General features: G+C 35.9%; 1 protein-coding gene across 3 annotated transcripts in view; it reads right to left on the bottom strand.

Moving 5' to 3' along the window:
* LOC149654004 (uncharacterized) overlaps window positions 1-23,039 on the bottom strand; it is a 60,841-nt gene that overhangs the window by 23,820 nt on the left and 13,982 nt on the right. For 2 of the 3 annotated variants that reach the window (XM_089845346.1, XM_089845347.1), the window contains exons 2-6: window positions 7,359-7,536; window positions 6,884-7,252; window positions 5,933-6,508; window positions 5,592-5,745; window positions 23-77 (exon numbers count right to left, since the gene is read on the bottom strand). In XM_089845346.1, the coding sequence (XP_089701472.1) occupies window positions 23-77; window positions 5,592-5,745; window positions 5,933-6,508; window positions 6,884-7,252; window positions 7,359-7,536 (1,332 nt within the window). The remainder of the gene's footprint in view (window positions 1-22; window positions 78-5,591; window positions 5,746-5,932; window positions 6,509-6,883; window positions 7,253-7,358; window positions 7,537-23,039) is intronic. The other variant, XM_089845348.1, reaches the window with a different exon arrangement.

Genomic DNA, 23,039 nt, shown 5'->3' with positions numbered 1-23,039 from the left:
AAAAGTAACAATTAACACTCACGGATCAGGTTGCTTGTCTTGCCTACGTCCTCCATTGGTTGAGCGCCCACGAGAAGCTGAAGGTAAAGAAGAAAACACATTAGAGGATTTCACATAACAACTATAAAAAAAAAACACGTTAATAAATATCTAATTAACAATCACACTTCATCTTATGACAAAACTGCTAACTGTATTTTGGTGAAGCAACCTATTTAAATTTAATTTAATATTTGAAATGGGGGAGTAATGTTGTTTACCGTGACTTAAATTAAGTTAATTTGCATAACGGAAAAGGTCACATTAATTTACGAGCAATTAATATAACTTAACTTACAGAAGGAGCCTACGCGTTAGGCCTCTCCGTGAAGCGGATGACATTTTTTTTACCTTTACATTGGCCAATCACAATCCCGGACACAACATTACGTAATTGCTAGAATATTCTTTAATATTATTATTAAAAACGGTTCCAATTTGAAACACATTTCGAATAAAAATAAATAAAAAACATTTAATCCGCTTAAGCCTTAAACCTAATTTTATCTTAATTGTGTTTAACAATGGGTGCTGTTAAGCACAAACCGTTGAAAATATAACACCCCATAAAAATCAAAATCGAAGGGAAGGAAAGGGGTTGGTCTCTCGAATCGTCTTTGGTTCAACTGTCATTTCCAAAATACAAAGGGCGGTAAAAGGAGGGAAAGTTTAAGCCTTGGTCCGTTGGGAAAAGCTATATAGTAAGGAGTTCGGAAGAATGCGGCGAGTTTAGAAGCCAATATATATATATATATATATATATATATATATATATAGTTCAGTTTCCATCTTCAAACGAGCTCTGAACGCTACACCAATTCATTCCAGCTTTGCACTGGACACCAGGGTGACCAAGGCAAGCTATTGTTACGCGAGGCAACCCTGCCTTTCTTTGATATTAGAGCAAACATAGATTGAATCACGGTATAAATAAGGTATTGCAATGGGCGAGGATAAAGGCATAGCACTGGTAAAGAGAGATCTGTCAAACAACACAGTGATTAAACGATGTTCTCAACCAACCAGTCGCGCATTTTTCGAGATCCTTCTTTGGGGAAAAAACTTACAGCCTAAAGTAGATAAACTAGAAAGCAATAAATAAAAAAGAGCAGACGAAACTAGTTTGCCGGACGTTACTCCCCTACCTATGATATATTATTCAAATCCATCGCCATGTTTTCTTTTTTCTTTCATTACAAAAATGTAACCCCAAGAAGTGATATCTAGTTTACTAGGGAGAAGGTATAAATTCGCTACATTTCCAGCTTTATCTCCAGTCCAAACGTATAGTAGGTCCGGAGTTAATCCCCGCCTCTAAATTACAACCAGCATCTCATTGGTTCTTGAAAACACACGTCAGCGCGACGCGAATGACCAAAATTACAGTCATATTTTCCGACTGAGGAGAGGCGAAATAGCCCGGCCTCCTTTTACATCCCCCCTTGTATTTTGAAAGGGGGACTGGGACTATGGCGCGCTAACACTTAGACATCTTATGCCTTCTCCCTAATAAACTAGATATCACTTGTTGGTAATCCAAAATCCTTTACAAAGGCAACTCCAAGAAATTTGTTACTAACGCGAAAAAAAAATATATATCTGAACACTTCGAGTTAATTTCTTTCTGATAGAGTACAGGGCGATATGTAGGGGGTGAGAATTAGGAGAAGCGAGTTGAGCTGGCCCGAGTGACGAGGGGAGGGGTAAGCGAGAGAGAGAGAGAGTAAAGTTGAACTGGCGGAAAAGATGCGGATGGTGGCGGTGGTGGTGGTATTCGATTCGAAAAGTGGAGAGAGATTTCACCAAAAACCGAAAAAAGAAGAAAACGCTATCGAGGCTTCATGGGGAAGCGAATGGAGGAGGAAGAGGAGGGGATGAGAGAGAGACCAAACGAGAAAGATCTCAAAAGACTTCAAGAGTATATTTGTTTGGTAAAGAAAATCGGGACTCGTATCGCTAGAAAAGATACTACCCCCTGTAAATACTTTATCTCAGTCTGTTTATCGGAATCTCTCGGCGCCTGAGCTTGACAACTAACTGTAGTACTGACTGCTAAATAACCCAGAAGAGATCAAATTTTTTTTTAAAAGGGGAGCTGTCAAATATGGGATGGCGGAATAAATGTTACAATTACGTGTTTAAAAAATTTTAAATGAGAGATAGGAATTGTGGCTTCCTAATTGACGGCGTGGGTTTGACTTTTTTTTATATATATATATAAATCCGCAATTATAATATCAGTAACGTCGTTAAGCCTATTTTGAAATGGGTATTGTTTTCTGATAGAAAACCAGACGTTGTTATCAGTACCACTGTTAAGCCTAATTGGTCGAATTGAGGCTTCTACATAATACTAAGCCTATAATTTGTCGAATTAAAGCTTGTACATAATCCTAAGCCTATAATTTGTTGCTTTGAAGCTTGTACATAATCCAAAGCCTATATATAATGTTGTCGAATTGAGGCTTATACATAATCCTAAGCCTATAATGTTGTCGAATTGAAACTTGTACATAATCCTAAGCCTATAATGTTGTCGAATTGAAACTTGTACATAATCCTAAACCTATAATGTTGTCGAATTGAAACTTGTACATAATCCTAAGCCTATAATGTTGTCGAATTGAAACTTGTACATAATCCTAAGCCAATGTTGCCGAATTGAGGGTTATAAATAATCCTAAGCCTATAATTGGTCGAATTGAGTGTTATAAATAATCCTAATCTAAGCCTAACTTGTCTAATCCAGGCTTCAACATAATCCTAAGCCTAACAATATGACAAAGTATCATATCAGCTAAGCGTGGCATAGAAGTATATTCCGGATATCCGGATCGAAGACCAATTAAAGCCCTGACAAGTAACCTAATATAACCAATACCTCTTATCAAATATGGCTGCCGAATTATTTCTCTGCCAAAACAACGTTATCACTCCTTAAAGTTCATCCGCGAAAAATAAACATAAGGCGACCCGACTAACAGTGAGTGAGTGAGAGAGAGAAGGACCTTCTAGATAAGGATAGATAACTCTGGCATAGAGACAAAATTTTTGTTCGGTTTGGTTGTTGAGGGTTGTATAGTTTACGCAATTATAACGAACAGTAATCTGTCGCTTTCGACGAAATGTATCGTACTCGTACATTTTTTTCAATGTACAAGCTTGTTTTATATTCCAACGGCAAAACATACGTTACTGATTTAGCATATGTAGGCCGGATAACTATCATTAGAGAATGGAGTGCGCGTTACGTCTACACTAGCCTATTCCCGCGCAAAAAATAGGCCTAACTCCTATAGTTAAAAAATTCTAGAGAAGTTAACGCGATAGACCTTATTATATAACTCTGGGTCTACCATAAAAAAAATATATTTATATTATTTAACCGTATCTTCGAAGGATGTCGCTTCAGTATTATGTACTGAAAGAATCGAAAACCATGCAGGGAGTCTCTTTTTGGGTCAACGTAACTTGAGACTATAATAACGGTGGTATTATCGTAAAGACGACTTTCGTAGTGGTGTAAGGTTGTATTGTACAGTAAACCCACCGCCACCGACTAAGAGGGAGGAGTTTAAAGGAACTGATAAAAACATATATATATCGCGCCGAACGTCTCGCCAAATTCGCGCCACACACATACTTGAGAAACCTAGTAGGCCTATATTATTTATTTTTTACCAGTACCTCCACCAACCACCGGATATCCAGCTTAGTGACGTCAAATTTTTCGAGAGTCTGACAACACTGTACCCAAGTTTAAGCCGAGATAGGGGGGGGGGAATTTTCTCTACCCACCTTATTGAAAACTATTTATATCTCTTTATAATACTTAAGTTTGAAATAAATAAAACTGTTGATCCGATGTACCATTATGTTTTTGTGATCCATCTATCTCTAAAAGCTTTTTGTATATTGTTTATAATACGAAGCCTACCTAGTACCATAAGTTCATAAGACACGTTCCTATCATAAGTTTGTCACTGGTTACAAACTGGAGCTTGTCATGAAGTGAGGGAGGTAGGTCATAGATTCGAGGTAAAGCGACGCCTGGTGAGGCCCTGTCTAAATAGTAAAATTAACTGCAAAACTAACCGAGTGTAGTCAATTCTCGCTTGTCGTTCTCGGACTAAATCGAGCTTTAAGTCTCTAGCAATGCGAACTATATATTGTCGTCATACTTATGGGAACATATCTTATAAACTTATGTAAGTACACGTAATAGAGCTAACGATATTGTAATCTAACATAATGTAAACGTAGAGACCACATTACGAACTATATATTGTCGTCATACTTATGGGAACATATCTTATAAACTTATGTAAGTACACGTAATAGAGCTAACCATATTGTAATCTAACATAATGTAAACGTAGAGACCACATTACGAACTACATATTGTCGTCATACTTATGGGAATATATCTTATAAACTTATGTAAGTACACGTAATAGAGCTAACCATATTGTAATCTAACATAATGTAAACGTAGAGACCACATTACGAACTATATATTGTCGTCATACTTATGGGAACATATCTTGTAAACTTATGTAAGTACGCGTAATAGAGCTAACCATATTGTAATCTAACATAATGTAAACGTAGAGACCACATTACGAACTATATATTGTCGTCATACTTATGGGAACATATCTTGTAAACTTATGTAAGTACACGTAATAGAGCTAACCATATTGTAATCTAACATAATGTAAACGTAGAGACCACATTACGAACTATATATTGTCGTCATACTTATGGGAACATATCTTGTAAACTTATGTAAGTACGCGTAATAGAGCTAACCATATTGTAATCTAACATAATGTAAACGTAGAGACCACATTACGAACTATATATTGTCGTCATACTTATGGGAACATATCTTGTAAACTTATGTAAGTACACGTAATAGAGCTAACCATATTGTAATCTAACATAATGTAAACGTAGAGACCACATTACGAACTATATATTGTCGTCATACTTATGGGAACATATCTTGTAAACTTATGTAAGTACGCGTAATAGAGCTAACCATATTGTAATCTAACATAATGTAAACGTAGAGACCACATTACGAACTATATATTGTCGTCATACTTATGGGAACATATCTTGTAAACTTATGTAAGTACACGTAATAGAGCTAACCATATTGTAATCTAACATAATGTAAACGTAGAGACCACATTACGAACTATATATTGTCGTCATACTTATGGGAACATATCTTGTAAACTTATGTAAGTACACGTAATAGAGCTAACCATATTGTAATCTAACATAATGTAAACGTAGAGACCACATTACGAACTATATATTATCGTCATACTTATGGGAATATATCTTATAAACTTATGTAAGTACACGTAATAGAGCTAACCATATTGTAATCTAACATAAATGTAAACGTAGAGAGACCAATCTAGAACTGACAAACACGGACATCTGTTTTTATCACGCGTTGGAAAACGAGGATTCTACAATTTCTATATATCTAAGATTAGATTAAATAATGAAAAACATTTAAAAACAAAACTTACTCCAGTTCCTTCCACGGTTTTGCGTGTTAGAAGACTGCGAGGTAATATGACCCGGATCGTCAGAGATGGGATCCGGTGAGAAGAAACATCTTGAGTCTTCAACTCGAGGTGTTTCAATGGCTGATAGTGGTGGCGGTACACCTTGTTTCATTTCCTATAAAGGTTAAGATTAAGTTAGGATAAATAATCATGCCTTGAAACGATGTATTACAATGTTCCCTTATCCATGTCCCACATCACTGAACTGCCAGCCCCTCGCAACATACAGTCCCTGACCAATTAATTACCCATCCCTATCCATTCTCGTACATTGAAGAGTAGTTGTGTTAAGACGAACGTACCTGCAAGATTGTCTCTAGTTCCACGGTTGAGCCACAAGCAGGGTCCAAGGGTAAATCGTTAGGCACTGGTGCCGACGGAAGCTTGGGTATTCGAGGAAGGTTGTTACTTTGAGCCAAGTTATCTCCATTGTGAGAATTGTGGTAAGAAGAATTATTGGAAGCTCCCCTCGAAGACGAAGAGTTGAAGTCGAGCCCGCTTTTGGACACGGCCGACGACGAGCCACCGTGCGGGTCCGATTGTAGCGCGTTGTTGTTGTTGGACCTCCTAGAATCGGGCCTCGAAGACGATGACAACGAAGAATTGTTCATTTTGTTGGGCCGTCCATCTTTCAGTGTTGTTGAAGACGCGGGATTGACTGTGGAGGAGGTGCCGGAAGAAGAGTTGATCACGCGATTGCCGTGAGATGAGGAGGAAGATAGAGGATACGGAATTTTCTTACGATGACCCTTTGAAGAAGAAGTTGGCAAAGCGGAAGTAGGGGGAGGTTCGGCGTCTTTGCCTTTATTACCGCGACCACCGCCACTTTGAGCTTGGTAATTACTCGACCCGACAATACTGGGACCTGAAGATGAGTTCTGCAAAAAGACACCAAAAACAACAATGTCAAAAATATCATTTTACGATAACGCCGCTAAGGTTAACCTAATAAAATTTAGAACCTCTATATAACAAAGAACCTATTCAACTATACTCTTAACTTTGGCCTAGATTTTTTTTTAAACCCTCAGTCCTCAGGTGAATAGTCTTGAGTACGTAGAAAAAAGAAATGGAACTGGGCCAACTTAAGTTACCCCCTCGATTCCTCGCATGACACACGGCATGGTATACTTTCTAAGATCAGCATTTTATTATAAGCCTAATTTAAGAAACAGCGAGGAATATCTGCCACTTTAAAACTATACTTTAAGGTTTAGCTAGATGACAATGGGCACGCGAGACAACTAACTCACCTGTGATTGTTGAGAATGCTTAGGTTGTTGAGACGGATGGTGGCCACGATTGTTTCTGTGATAATTGCCCATAGAACCGCCGCCATTACCTCCTCCGGAAGAGGAACCACCAAAAGAGGGGCTTTTGTACTGACCATTGGCCATCCCTTTCTTGACATTGTGATCATCGTGGTGAGAGGAAGTGTCTTTGGAGGACAACCTATGGTGCTGACCTTGAGAGACGCTATTCGAAGAGGTTACCGAAGCCGGATTACTACTAATCCCAATTAGATGTTTGGGATCGGCTTCCAAGTATCTTTGAACCTCTCTAAAATCTCCTAGAGTGTTACGAATTTTTCTGGACGTCTCGTCCTCCAAGGCAGGGTCCACCTAAACACAACAACAACCAATTCTCAAAGATTAACTTTCATGACGACGCTATTGGATGGAAATTAATAATTCTATAGGCAAAGGTCATCAAGTCATCATATCATACCTTGATCGGTTGAGGGAAGAAAGGCTTAGGCGTAGATTCGCGGTGTTCTTCCATACCACCACCGGGGCCACCATTACCACCGCCCCCGCTACCACCTGGTCCGTTTGAACGACCACCTCGGTTAAAGGCTCGAGCCCTGGCTTGTCTTTCCTTCTCTCGCAAAACATCCCTGTCAACGCTGTTGAAACAAACAGAAAAAGAAAATAAAGAATGAATAATTAATGTTAATCAAACATTTAAGTGAACTACGCAACACTTCCTGTACACGTTAAATGAACCGAAAACTAACCGTAACATTTAAATTAGAATTTATTTCAGTTTAAAATATTCATAAAAGACTAAATTATACGAGAATTCACGAGATTTTGCGCAACTTAAGTTTTATTAATTCCCAACCCTGATTTACAAATTCTCATTAAATCTCCGCGCAACCGAAAGGTTCGGATGAGTTCTAGAAAGACGTAGGAAGTTAAATTTAGTGGAAGTATGTTACGGCATTTAGAGAATATTCACTTCCTTTTGAATTATTATTCCAACGAGAACTAATTTCATCCGATGGGAAATAAATTACTAAACTAAACTTCCAGAAAATCATTAAAATTTCGCTTTGATTTCATTATTTATGTTGCCAAACTTTAAGGGAATTTACGACAGGCACGTCTTACGCAGCATTGGATAAATCTTAATTGAGTATCATACACCCCTTTACTTTACAATCATTTTGGCCTATTTTTCACCTAATTTCCGCATCGACTTGCGCACATCTTTTAAGTAGAAGGTCCTACAGACTACAGTGGTCTCTTTTCGTAAACAACGCGGTATTCAATTGGTTAACAAACACTTAAAAAACAAGAAGAAATAATTGAAAGATAAACCATACACTTTCGCAAAATTATCCATTTGGCAAGCGAGATGGTGAGTGAAGTCAGTTCTGACGTATCTCGTCAGAAAAGAGAATCGGACTGCAATAAGGTAGCGTTGGTAGCACAGTGCATGGGGCTATTTCTAAAGGTCCAAAATACCTAAGCGCAAGTTGAGGGGATTTTGTCTCTCGAACGTACGCCCACGAGGACGAGGCGCAAACCTAGAGTTACACACGATGTATGGGGCAACACCCCCTCAATTCTATATTATATCGACTTTTGCGGGGTTGGATGGGCTGTAGCCCCCTGCACTCCACTTCACTCCGTTCCGTTGTGGATGGGGTGGAAGGAGCCGCCAAGAAGCGAGCTACGGTGCATGCGGTGTTGAGTTTCTAAACTTTTCTCTCTTCTTTAGAAGGACTACAATGCGTGGGCGAAGTAACCTTTCTTTTGTATATTACGCTATAGTAACTCAATTATCTTCAAAAGATGGTTGGTTGGTATTCCGCGGTATCCAAATTTAGACCTTATAACCGCGTCAAATTCCACGATGACGTAATTAAACGTGTTAATCTTAATTGATTTTAAGCCTTTGCCCCATTCCTAATCACTCACTATTGTCTCTCTACATACCCACGCGTATCACAAACGAATTAAACTACGCGATAACAAATTAACAACTATTATAACACCGCACCGCTAATTTTGGTGCAAACAAATTTATTTAAAAACGTATAGATACGGTTTGGTTTCCCTATAGCTCGACGTTACTCTCCAATCTAAAACTAGCGCGAATTCGTCACTGATGACGACACATAGTTCAACCCACACACACAAACTGACTAATAATAATCGCCCCTTATTGACACACTATGAGGTTCAAAGAATCAGGCAAAAATAAATACTCAAAAAAACATACGCGGGGCAAGCTTTGATTTTTTTTAGAGATAAGGGATAATAAACTGTCTCTAATGCTTTACTACTATAGAGTTCAAAGTTCAAGTTAGTATACTCAAATATAGAAGAACAATTTTATGTTGAAACCAAAGGGCGATTTTTATCTTTTAAACAAACAAAACCACTGTTAAAAACAAATAAATGAAACTTATAGTAAATAATATTATCCACGATTGCGACAAAAAAAACTTAAGAAGGTTACCAAAGGGTTAACTATTCTTTCACTATTAAAATACAACGACTTTTAATTAAGAGGGTTTTTTGAAAATTCTAATATAGTAAATAATATTATTATCCATGATTGCGACAAACAACTTAAGAAGGTTACCAAAGGGTTAACTATTCTTTCACTATTAAAATAACGACTTTTAATTAAAAGGGTTTTTGGAAATTCTAATATAGTAAATAATATTATCCATGATTGCGACAAAAAACTTAAGAAGGTTACCAAAGGTTTTAACTATTCTTTCACTATTAAAATACAACGACTTTTAATTAAAAGGGTTTTTGGAAATTCTAATATAGTAAATAATATTATCCATGATTGCGACAAAAACTTAAGAAGGTTACCAAAGGGTTAACTATTCTTTCACTATTAAAATACAACGACTTTTAATTAAAAGGGTTTTTTGGAAATTGTAAACCCAAACAAAGCCTAATGGAGTAAGAACAACTGTATAAACTTAAAACATAAAAACAACTGTATACATTTAAGAAACTTATACTATACAGGGTGTTTCTGAAAAGTCCATCAATAATGAAGGAGCGTGTTTATTAGGCCATTTTGAATCGAAAATGTTCTATGACATTTTGCCGTCCAAGCCACTGTTTTTGAGTTATGGTTTGAATGTTTTAGGGATGATCCCTTAATTAAATTACAAATCTATTTCAATTTTCTAATTAAATTTAAGGGGTCATACGTAAATTACTCCAATTCCAACTTGAAAACAGTGGCTCGGACGGAAAATAGTCATAGAACATTTTCGACTCAAAATGTTCCAATAAACACGTCCCTTCATTATTGATGGACTTTTCAAAAACACCCTGTATAGAGCTCGGGACAAATGTTTCCCCAAAACAATCCCGGAATTGTTGTTGACCAACAATTGATATCCTTAATTGATGATAAGCCCTAGTTTGTACCAAAACAAATCCGAAAACTAATAAAAAAAACATCGAACTAAGTGTTGTCGTTTAGAAACGTCTCGTTCTAACGATTGAAAGGGAGAAGCTGATCTATTTTCGACAAAACAGTTAAGGATAACAACTAACACGGACGCGGTGGCATTAGATCCAGATATAATCAACCTCATTTGGCCTCTCCCCTATTACAGCAGCAAGCAATCTCTTGAACACGCAAGTGTGTTACCGTACTACCTCAAAAGGGGTGAAAACAGTAGGACTTTAATTTCCTGTCAACAGGCGGAACCCTTAGAGAATCAGCCCAACATCCGCCCCCAGGGGGGGGGCGGAAAGAGACATAAACCTTGTTTACAAATCCTTCCCCATGCAGCACACACAAAACTCATTTTAAAGAGTCCACTCGATCTCATTGATTGGTCAAAAATGCCTTGGAGATATTTTTGTTATTTGAATAAAATATAAACTTGTAACTTGTTTGTATTATTATTTTTCTTTTAACATATATAAATGTTATAAATTTGAACATACACTAAAGTTTGAAAGTTTTAATGGTAACGAGTAAATTTTAAATTTATTCTTGTAAACTATGTAATTACAACTTATTTTATAGTTGAATAAAGAACCCAATTATGAATAAAGAACTTTTAAAGATAATTTATATTCCCCCATGCAACCTACAATCAGTGAATTGAATTTTCGAGTGACATTGATATACTATAATCATAACCTCTCTTTGCTCATGAAAAAAAAAACGTGGTTTTGAATCGACAAGCCACCCCATTTTCTCAATATTATTAAATAAATAAATAAATAAATAAATAAATAAGACAATCCAGTGCAAAAGTACAAGCTTATGAAAATCTATAAGTTGGTTATTCATACGTTCTCGGTAAACTTATATATGTTCCTAATTGCCTAACATTAAATTCTCCGTAATGCTTATTAATTTTTCTTTTTTTAAACACATATTAATATCCTAAAACATTAACGACAAACATTTCCTAGAAACGACTGTATTGCGACATCAAGTCAAAGATTTAAATTAGTTACAAGAATTTTACCGTTTTCCTTTCTAACTTTACGTAATTTGAGATAACATAACACCTTTACAAAAAGTAACCAAAAACCCTAAAACAACAAAACCGCACATTTGAGATTTCTCGTGGAATCTTCTAGAGAAGCTATAACAGTAACCATGACAACGAGGAATCAGTCTAAAGCTCCCAGTTCGAGTCAATTCAGTTCAGTTTAAAAAAGAGGGAAAATCATGGAAGGAGGCAGGGGTTATAAACATTTCTATTAAATATATTCCACAGTAACCATGACAACGAGGAATCAGTCCTAGTCTTCTAGTTCGATTCAATTCAGTTCAGTTTAAAAAAGAGGGAAAATCATGGAAAGAGGCAGGGGTTATAAACGTTTCTATTAATTATATTCCACAGTAACCATGACAACGAGGAATCAGTCCCAGTCTCCTAGTTCGATTCAATTCAGTTCAGTTTAAAAAGAGAGGGAAAATCATGGAAAGAGGCAGGGGTTATAAACGTTTCTATTAATTATATTGCACGGGTCGCGTGCTAGGAAACCATGGAAACGCGTTAGGAAGCTAAGACATGGCATATACTATTAGTGCCTCGGTGGAGAGATAAGGGAAACATACCATGCGTGCGTACGGAAGCGCGAGGGAGAAAGAGAATTCCTTGTCGTCACGGACCTAGCGCGCCTTTTTTTTTTTTTTTTTTTTTTTCAATCGATTTGCCGTAGAATAGCGGTAGTAGCTAAGAGGGACCGGATACTTCTTCAGGGAGGAAATTCATTCACTTCCGGAGCAAGCGTTTCCGTTTGAAATCTAGAGACACTTGACAACAACGCCCCGTTATCAACGCCCGTGTTGCTATTCCTATATATACTTTTAGTTTCGGTAGAGATGACGATTTCTTTAGATATTTGTCCGACACCTCGGTAGCGGGGCTTCACCAAAAGGTTTCAATCTCAGTATTTCCGCGTCTTTTCTTGTCGACGTCCCATCTTCCAGTAAAACCAACCCACCCAAGAACCCAACCAACCGCCTCTCTATGGCTATGCCCTGGCATTCCTATCTGAAAGAACATCGCTAACTTGTTGATAGTGAGAAAAGGGGCCGGGTTTTACAAAAATCTGGCCCTTTGAATAGCCAGCCAGAGATCCCCGACCACACCAGACCGTAAAGGTAGCCCCTACAGGTTGGACAAACATAAAAAAGACACCTATAAAGCTTTCCTAATTACAACTATTATTGATCCTACACCGAGTCAAGTATCGTATCGACCATAACGTTTTAAGGCAACTCAATTTTAGATGAGTTTTAATACGTAATGTTTTCCGTATAAACTTGTTTTATTTTCATAATAATATACCAATAATTAACTCAATCTTTTATGATATATATATATTTGAGAAAGTGGGTTTGGTTGAGTGTTTATTGGCTACACTGAAAGCCTGGAAAGAAAAATCTACGGTTTCAATAGATAGCTTTCAGTTGGAGGAGGAGCTGAGTCTCGTGACATAATTTACGCTGCCATATTGGTGGGTTTAAAGGAGGAATGAAGCTGAGACCACCCAATATGGCTACCAGAATAGCGGTAAGACTTGGGAGGGTGTGACGACGTACTACTATCCCATCTGAAAGCTCTCTATGATCCTCAAAACACCAAATTTCCAATGCAGGGTTGCAACCTTATTTTCAGAACCAAATTTTCCCTGACCTTTTTGGCCGAAAGCGTAAATGTTTACAGCACGTTTTAAGTGCTTATTATTAAATAAACTCTCTACATTAAGTTTTCCAGTGTATTTGTTGCACCAAAATGAATAAGAAACATTTTAACTATAAATAACAGTCTTAAGAGATTTTTTTATAAAAAAAACTTTATAAAAACAATTCTAGACATTTTTAAGGATTGCTCTAGAGTTTTCTGTGTTAAGAGAAGATTGGGAGAAACTTTTATTACTATTTCAATACAGACTTATCCCCAGACATTTTACCCTCCAAAATCAAATTCCCTGACCTTTCCGGCCCATTTTTGAATTCCCTGACTTTTCCAGGTTTTCTCTGACCCGTGGCAGCCCTGCATTGAGTGGACCAATTTTCACCACAAAGTAACAGAGTATGATGGTATCCGAAGAAAAGTTATATCCCCATATTCACCAGCACGCACGTGATTTACAAGTGTTACCCCATGCAGATTGACTTTGGCAGAAATTGTCCTTTCTCTGTTGAATCGATTTTTATAATTGCAAACTGTTATGTACTACTACTATATACTTAATCTTTGAAAGTATACACGTAAAAGCAATCAAGTTGTGTTTACTACTAATGAGTTTACGCTCCAGAAGTCATACATTTTTCGTTTAAATTTTCTTTTTTTCTCCCATTATTATTGGTCTTCTTTTCTGTATTAAAGTGTTTTGTCTATACAATACAAAATAAAGTAGCAAAACGCCTCAATAATTTTTTGGCATGCCTCGACCGAGCGTGCGGATACATTTTTAATCGGATCAAACATTACTTTAAAAGGAAGGGCGACTGACTTTAGGACTATTGTATTTTAATGTAACACGCGTTTAACGAACAAAGGTTTTAATAGAGAGTTTAAGAAATTTATCGAAAACTCGTACAAAAACGTTTCGCCACTCGAAATCAGGCGCGAATTCAGTAACTTCTCAAAATAATTATGCGATTTCTCCCTAATTTCTCAAAATAATTATGCGATTTCTCCCTAATTTCTCAAAATAATTATGCGATTTCTCCCTAATTTCTCAAAATAATTATGCAATTTCTCAAAATAATTATGCGATTTCTCCCTAATTTCTCAAAATAACTATGCAATTTCTCAAAATAATTATGCGATTTCTCCCTAATTTCTCAAAATAATTATGCAATTTCTCAAAATAATTATGCGATTTCTCCCTAATTTCTCAAAATAATTATGCAATTTCTCAAAATAATTATGCGATTTCTCCCTAATTTCTCAAAATAATTATGCAATTTCTCAAAATAATTATGCGATTTCTCCCTAATTTCTCAAAATAATTATGCAATTTCTCAAAATAAGTATGCAATTTCTCAAAATAAGTATGCAATTTCTCAAAATAAGTATGCAATTTCTCAAAATAAGTATGCAATTTCTCCCTAATTTCTCAAAAATAATTATGCAATTTCTCAAAATAATTATGCAATTTCTCCCTAATTTCTCAAAAATAATTATGCAATTTCTCAAAATAATTATGCAATTTCTCCCTAATTTCTCAAAAATAATTATGCAATTTCTCAAAATAATTATGCAATTTCTCCCTAATTTCTCAAAAATAATTATGCAATTTCTCCCTAATTTCTCAAAATAATTATGCAATTTCTCCCTAATTTCTCAAAATAGTTATGCAATTTCTCAAAATAATTATACAATTTCTCCCTAATTTCTCTAAAATAATTATGCAATTTCTCCCTGATTTCTCAAAATAATTATGCAATTTCTCCCTAATTTCTCAAAATAGTTATGAAATTTCTCCCTAATTTCTCAAAATAGTTATGAAATTTCTCCCTAATTTCTCAAAATAGTTATGAAATTTCTCCCTAATTTCTCAAAATAGTTATGAAATTTCTCCCTAATTTCTCAAAATAGTTATGAAATTTCTCCCTAATTTCTCAAAATAATTATGCAATTTCTCCCTAATTTCTCAAAAATAATTATGCAATTTCTCCCTAATTTCTCAAAATAATTACGAATGTTCCTTGATTTCTCAAAATAATTACGAATGTTCCTTGATTTCTCAAAACGAACCGAGATTTTCACAGGCTATCTATCAACCATATATATACATATATTACACAATATTCTATGTTTGGAAGCTAACAGCACGTGAAAAATGATCAAATCACACACTTGTCAATTTTAATTATGAAATTCTTGTGAAATTCTGACTTAAACACAATTGAAGTTGCATGCCGTTCAATTTCCTCTACAAGATACCGAGAAAGTCGAAGCGCATAACTATAACATCCAATCAATAAACTGTATATACAAATATAGGAAAACGCGAGCTTCATAATATTTTGCGTTTCCAAGTAATTTAATCTCCCTTTTATTCTCTCAAATTCTAAACAAAAGCAAAAGACGGGCATAGTAAAAATTTTGCCATTTATTTTAATATTAATATATATAAAAAATGACCTATATAAGGTTCCAGAGGATGATATAAAATAATACTAAGTCGGAAACAGGAAGTTAACTCTTACACATACTCCTATGCGTACACCTCTGTATATTTTATACTCGTGTGCTTTAATTTTTTGTTGGTTTGTTTATATTACCGTACATAATAATTAACACGTTTAATTCGTAGAAGTTCTTTCTGAGTGAATGACGAGGGGATAACCACTCCAATTCCCAGTAAAAAATTGTGTAATTTGGTCTAAATTAACTTAAAAAGATAACTATTTAACACATTAAGTCAAAACATAAAATAAGGGTCGTGCATAAGGGAAACTTCAGTTTTAAATTCCCTGTAGTTTCAAGGGTTTTCCCTGACTAATTACTGCGATTTTCCCTGGCCTAAATCAACTTAACAGATAACTAATTAAGAAATTAAGTCAAAACTTAAAGAAAATAAGGGTCGTGTAAGTAGGGAAACTTCAGTTTCAAATTCCCTAAAGTTTCAAGGGTTTCCCCATATATCGACTTAAATTTTTGCTGACACTTGATGACAAAAAAGTGTCAATGTTAACATAAACAATATAGGGAAACAGCAAAAAGGCTGGGCTTGAAGAAGGCTCCTCCCTTTTACATCGACATAGTGGAGGATTTTATTTAGTGGGGGAGTAAAGCAGATTGGACGAGCACCGGTATGACGCTAAGTAGGTGGGGTTTCCTCCGTACCGCTGTGTCCCTATTTTTATAGACAAACCAATTCCACAGAAAATTGGTTTAAAATTATTATAAAATGCAAAGCTGTAAGATGCAACGGTGTGCAAGACTTTCCCAGGTAAGCAAAACGATTCCCTGACCTTTATGACCCTAATATTCCTGAATTTTAATGAAATTCTTTAACCCCCCTCTCCGACTGCTTTCCCTGACTTATGGGCTGGCAACTCCATAGCTATGTTTGAAGTTTCAATTTTGAAACAGTTTCAACTACAATTAATGGATTTCTTCAGAAAAATGTATTTACATTAATTTTGAATATTTTTCTTTTAGCGGGATTCTTTTGAGTATAAAAAGAAAGAAAGCATATCTTTACACACAGCATATATTTTCCGCTTGCTTTCACGCGCTGCCAGTTTTGGGTATATGTCGCGTAATAATATACCATATTCATAAACTGAGTATTTCCTGTTTAGTTTAATCGCAAATTTATTTGACAATCATATTAGAGGAACCGATTTTATTCTTTTTAAAGGAAATGAGTGTTAAGTTCTCGATGTGTATACACCAGCAAGAAGTGATATCTAGTTTATTAGGGAGAAGGTATAAATTCGCCACATTTGTAGCTTTATCTCCAGTCCAAACGTATCGTAGGTCCGCAGTTAATCCCCGCCTCTAAATTACAACCAGCATCTCATTGGTTCTTGAAAACGCACGTCAGCGCGACGTGAATGACGAAAATTACTTGTATTTTCCGACTGAGGAGAGGCAGCGAAATAGCCCGGCCTCCTCCCCCCTTGCATTTTGAAATGGGGACTGGGACTATAGAGTGCGAATACTTAGGCAACTTCTACCTTCTCCCTAATAAACTAGATATCACTTCTTGATACCAGCTATAGATATTTCGCCATTAACCTCGGTTCTCAACCCCAAAATGTCAACGCAAAGATCCTCATATTGATACCAAAATAAAAAAACAAAATAAATTACTTCATTGATGTGAAATATTGGATTGTTTTAACGAATCAAAAACGGATACGGGAATTGCGAAATTATTATTTTAACTCTTGTTCATCTCTAAAAAGGGTGTTTTGTTGCATGCGCTTGAAAATTATACTACTATACAAATAATAATAATAAGCATATATCCATGACCTACTCTTAAAATATGCTAATTAGCTAAGCTTCAATTCCCGTCTCTTGCTTAGAAATTTAGTGTCATTAGTAAAGTTGTTAATCGTTAAATTATTATATTGGGGGAGTTGGGTTGAAAGTATATTTCATCTTAACTGTTAAAATTTTGAAATTAAAAATCACGTGAAGTTGATTTAATCATTCTATTGTGAAATCCCGAGAAGAAACATCACGGAAAATTAATTTGCGAAGTAAAAATCTCGAGAATGAAAAAGAAAAATTATGATAAATTTCTTTATCAAGTAAAATCTCGAGAGAAAATCCATGTGAAATTAATTTATGAAAATAAATCTCTCATAATTTCAGGTGCAAAATTAGTTTATAAATAGAAATCTTTCTGAAATCCACATGAAATTAATTTATAAATCTCTCGAAAACACACGTGTTAAATTAATTTATAAATAGAAATCTCTCGAAAACCCACGTGAAATGAATTTCGCGTGCATAAATATTCGCCATTTATTTCAGCATTGACCCATTGCCCTTGCGCATATGTACCCATATCCTGAAAAAAATTCACAAAAATATTTCTCTATATTTAAATACACACAATATTAACCTAAACTACTAAAGCATACCGTTATATTGTTACATTTATACCACCGTAAATTATTCATATTCCATCATCACAAACGAGAATAAAAAAATGAATAAAAATACAATTTAAATATCTTAAATTCCTAAATTATCTTTTCGCGTTTTAAACAGAAAAATAAAATAGCAGTGCGCGCACCCAACAGTGCACCCCTCGACGTTTTTGCGACCCTGCCACGATGTATTTAGTCATTTTATTTTTAGTCTGGAGGTTTTTGTTTGTAACAGTTCCCTTTAATAGACAGTTTAAGCAATAATAAAAAAAAAACCCGGGCCGGAAAATCATAACCCCATATAAATAAGGACCGTTTTTCGAGACGAGGGACGTATAAACTCTCTAGGAATAATCATTTATTTTTTAGGTCCATCTTCCTCCTAAAAAACGGGATATATTGAGCGCTAAAATACGTTTCGGGGAGTGAAGTTAAAAGTAGTAGTTGTTTTTCCTCGCGTTTTGACTTCGAAACTCGCCTCCCACAAGGCTATAATATACGTGAACGAGAGAGCTAGCTAGCTACCTAACGCGACTCCAAGCAATTTTCAACATTCCATTCAAGGTCGCGGTTCCTCTAGCCCCGCAGCTTTCAAAAATCCCCACAATTTTTACCTCCATGCACGTTCTCCCTCTCCCTCTCTCTCTGGTAAAGGCACTGGTACAATAAGTAAAGCATACAGAAAAGTTTAAAGTGAGTCTGAAACGTAATTTACACCTCACCCAACAATAGTCATGTTGCAAACCTCACACCTCTTAGCTCAGTGTCATCCCCCCTACCACGCGCGTACAGTATCCGCTCTTACAAAAGCGCGCCTAGAGGGGGATACACCGTCTACTCCCCTCTCTACCGAGTACCGACGCTACTCCATTAACCCATGGAAAACAACCCTACGCAGTTACGAAATCATTTCACTGTCCCTTTAACTACAGAAAAGCAACGGTATTTTGGTAGACTCCCGGCGAAACACGTATTCTTTAGAACCGTTAATTAGCGGTGTTAATATTAATGGGGCAATATTAATACGCATAAACCAGTCTATCACTAACTACTATAGTTTAGGCTTAATCTGTAGCAATTTAACCTTGCTTTCCTAATATTCTTTAATATAATTCTAATAGCGATATTAACTATTTTTAGATATAAATGTTAATATACCTGTTCTACACTAAGCTAAGGACCCGGTAGTTTTTTGGAATTTTAGTTTTTTTTTTTTTTTAAACAAGAAATACTGATTTTGGTGAAAGATTTTTTTCTTCTAGAGTGTATTCAACCGTAGCATGACCTACTTTTTAAGAGAGTATTTATAACTTTTTATTGCTATTTAATTTTTATAAATATAAAAAATATATTTTATTTCTAAAACTTTCTCTCTAAAGTTTAAACAATTTATTATTTTTTATTGCTGGCTATATAAAATTAATAATTCACGGCTGCCGTGGCGTGTTTTCAAACCTTAATCCTTCAAAAAATTAATACAACCCCGGGCAAAATTTTAATATTGATTTCTCAAGATCATATAATAGGGAAACACCAAAATGGGCGGGGCTTCAGACGGTTCCTCCCATATACATCTACACTGTGGAGGATTTTGCGAAGTAGAAGGATGGTGAGGGAGTAAATATGATTGGGTAAGTAAAGGTATGACGTTATGCAGGAGGGGTTTAAAACTATTGAGTAACTGTCAATAAAAGTGTGCTAAAAATAAAAAATTAGGCCATTTAGTTGTTCAAATTATGTAGTCCAAAAAATACGCCTTGGCTAAAATTAGACTTATTGCTTGCTTGTGGAATAAGGGTGTTTTAATTTATACGCATGATTGCGTCACTTGGTCATGGAGATATGCTGCCTTTGGGCGAGTTTTCTTTATCTACATAAAATAATGAATATCGTTATTACAGCTAGAGTTCGTACAAACATTTTGGAATGAAATTCCCTGACTTTTCCAGGTTTTCCCTGACTAAATTCCAGAAATTTCCCTGATCATTTGTAATAACTTACATGACGTAAATATAAACTTCTAAACTAATTATTTTATAAAATTGTCGAAATTATAGAATAATACGCGCGTGCCATACTAGTTAAAGGCCGACTTCCAGCGAAAAGAGTTCTAGCGAACTGAAAACCGAGCATCGAGACCAACAATGAAGGGACCGTTCCGATTTTCGAAGCCCCGCTGGGTCAAAAGTTGGAAAGGTTCTAGCTAACTGAAAGCCGTGCAATGTGGTGGTTCTAGCGAACTGAAGATGAATAATAGAAATCCTTTAAAATTTATTTCCTCTCGAATTTTTGCTTTCCCCTGAAGGAAATTCTCTATTGCGTATCTTCAGTTCGCTAGAACCACATTGCGCGGCTTTCAGTTAGCTTGAACCCTTTTACCCCAGCGGGGATTCGAAAATCGGCACGGTCGCTCCATTGTTAGTCTCGATGCTCGGTTTTCAGTTCGCTAGAACTCTTTTCGCTGGAAGTCGGCCTTTAAGTGAAAAAGTTTTAAAGTTTTAAAGTTTTAAAGTTCAGCTAGCTACTTGGACCAAGTCATCTTGCGACTTATTGCCACTTATCTAACGCCTTTACAATGCATAGAGGGGTGGTGGCTAGCCCCTATGCCACAGCTAACCGACAGCGCCCTATACTAACTATTACCGTTAACCTCTAATTAAATTAAAATTACTAATTTACTAATAATTCTAAAAATAGTGAACCGAAAGTAACTAAATTTAAACCAAATGAAGACGTTATAAAAGTGTGTCTCGTAATGAAAATAAGAGCAATTAAATTAGGCTTAAAGTAGAAAGGAAAAAATCCGTTAGATACACGGTACAAATCATCATCCAATAGAAATTTATACCCAACTTCACGGACACGCCTACAATTTAGGCTAAAATAAGTCAATTAATATTGCTTATACATATAGACAAGTATAGAGTTTTGAAATATAACTTTATATTACACGCTCCGAGTCTAAAATCATAGGAATAGATGCATGACCCTTTTCCATTAAAGAAGTCATCCGGGCCCTTTACTCGGCGCCATACAGAGGGAAGAAAAAAATTCATCGGGGGGAAAAAACCCGAAAAGACTAACAGTTTTCTCTTGTTTCTTGCTTGGAAACATCAATTTTTTTTTTCCTTGTGTCCTTGGTGTTTTTTTCTTGGATGGTAAGCCCATCGTTTATGCCCCATGTAAGCCTCAATAACTAAAAGAATTCCCCGGCTGTGTTCTAGCTTGTCTTAAGCGGGGATAGTTTGAAATTAATGATCCTTTCAAATTTCCCTCTTTATCAGAGCGGTGGGGGAAAAGAAACCGCGTCGTCAAGTTTGATTTTGGATTTGAAGTCTTCGAAGTTGCTGATGCCATTTATTTTTAAAAAAGGAGCTTTCTATCTCTATACTGGTTTTAAATTTATAATTTGGGTGTTGGTTGTTATAAACATGGATTCTGAGAATTTTACCAATACTATTACTAAAGGATGATTATGTATACATAGTTAATTCAGAATATATGAGGATTGGGTCCATTTACACCACCAGCCAGGAGGCGAGGCTACTGGTTACGCATTTTATAAGGCAAGTTGCCAGGACTCCTCCAGTGTAAAATGGTATCAATCCTCCTAGTCTGAATTAACTACCCCCCTCCCCTCAAAAAATAAAAAGGGTTCATTTGATTGGATTTGGAATATTATGTTTACTTTTGAGATTGGGTGAAATGTTGCAGAAATTTTGGCGTTTTTATGACGTTTACGGTGATAGATTTGAGATTAAAAGGGTTGGGGAAAATCTCACGCTACGCTTTTATAATGGGTCTGCTTGCCGCAGTTTTTTTAAGGTTTTTTTTCCAAGAAGTGATATCTAGTTTACTAGGGAGAAGGTATAAATTCGCCACATTTCCAGCTTTATCTCCAGTCCAAACGTATAGTAGGTCCGGAGTTAATCCCAGCCCCTAAATTACAACCAGCATCTCATTGGTTCTTGAAAACTCAAGTCAGCGCGACGCGAATGACGAAAATAACGTATTTTCCGACTGAGGAGAGGCGAAATAGCCCGGCCTCCTTTTACGTCCCCCCTTGTATTTTGAAAAGGGGACTGGGACTATGGCGCGCGAATACTTTTGCATCTTATACCTTCTCCCTAATAAACTAGATATCAATTCTTGGTTTTTCCCCGAATGTCTAAACATTCACTTTCACTAATTTTGAGTCAGAATATTGTGTTTAAAAATGACAAGCACCATCTGTAACCGTTGACCCTTAGGGGAAAATTTCAGAGAACACTTTCGACTCAAAATCGATTGACCATAGAACCCTTTTTTGGAACAACTATAGCAAAATTACAGAACCAGTATAAAACTCCAACCAATTTTCAAAATCCCTTCTTTTCCAGGTTTTAAAGCAACCCTGCAATATTATTTACGAACAATAATCACAATATTTGCGAAAGTTTTAAGTCTCTACGCATGCAGATAAGCGAAAGGTATACTCGTAAATCAAGTCCTTTCAAAAAGGTATAGAACTACAACGGCGCGGACACGGCTGAATAAACAATAGAATTAAACCCTTTTGAAATATATCATATCGACACCTGTCCTATTGTTATTCTTTTCCCTCCATATCATACAGTTCCTCAAATGCAATTGAATTCCCGCAATAAACACGCGCTCGCTACTGGAAATAGATTCAAACAGAGAATTTAAAACCTTCAGTCACGACATAAGCAAAGAACTATTAACTTAAAATATATAATTAAATATAAGTTTACTTTAAAAAGTTTTATTTTTTTTTATTTTATTTTAGTAAGTTTCCCCATATTTGCGATATTAAAAAAAAACATGTACGGTATTTTAACTCTTTAGGAATAAATTAAAATTTTACTTAAAAAACCACCTAGATTTTTAAAGCACGTTTAATGCATTAAAACCCCAAGAAATCAATGACGCTTACAACGTGTCACGAGAGAGAGAGAGAGGGACGGTATAAAACGCGGGAGATATTACCCGCCAAAACTTCGGATCACCATGGCAACCACCATAGATAACCATTAACAA

This window comes from Phalangium opilio, unplaced genomic scaffold (genome assembly GCF_054372755.1).
Source record: "Phalangium opilio isolate 3A_F unplaced genomic scaffold, DU_Popi_V2 ptg000079l_1, whole genome shotgun sequence".
Classification (NCBI taxonomy): Eukaryota; Metazoa; Arthropoda; class Arachnida; order Opiliones; family Phalangiidae; genus Phalangium; species Phalangium opilio.
Note: the sequence above shows the minus strand (reverse complement) of the source record. Positions and strands in the feature narration are given on the sequence as shown.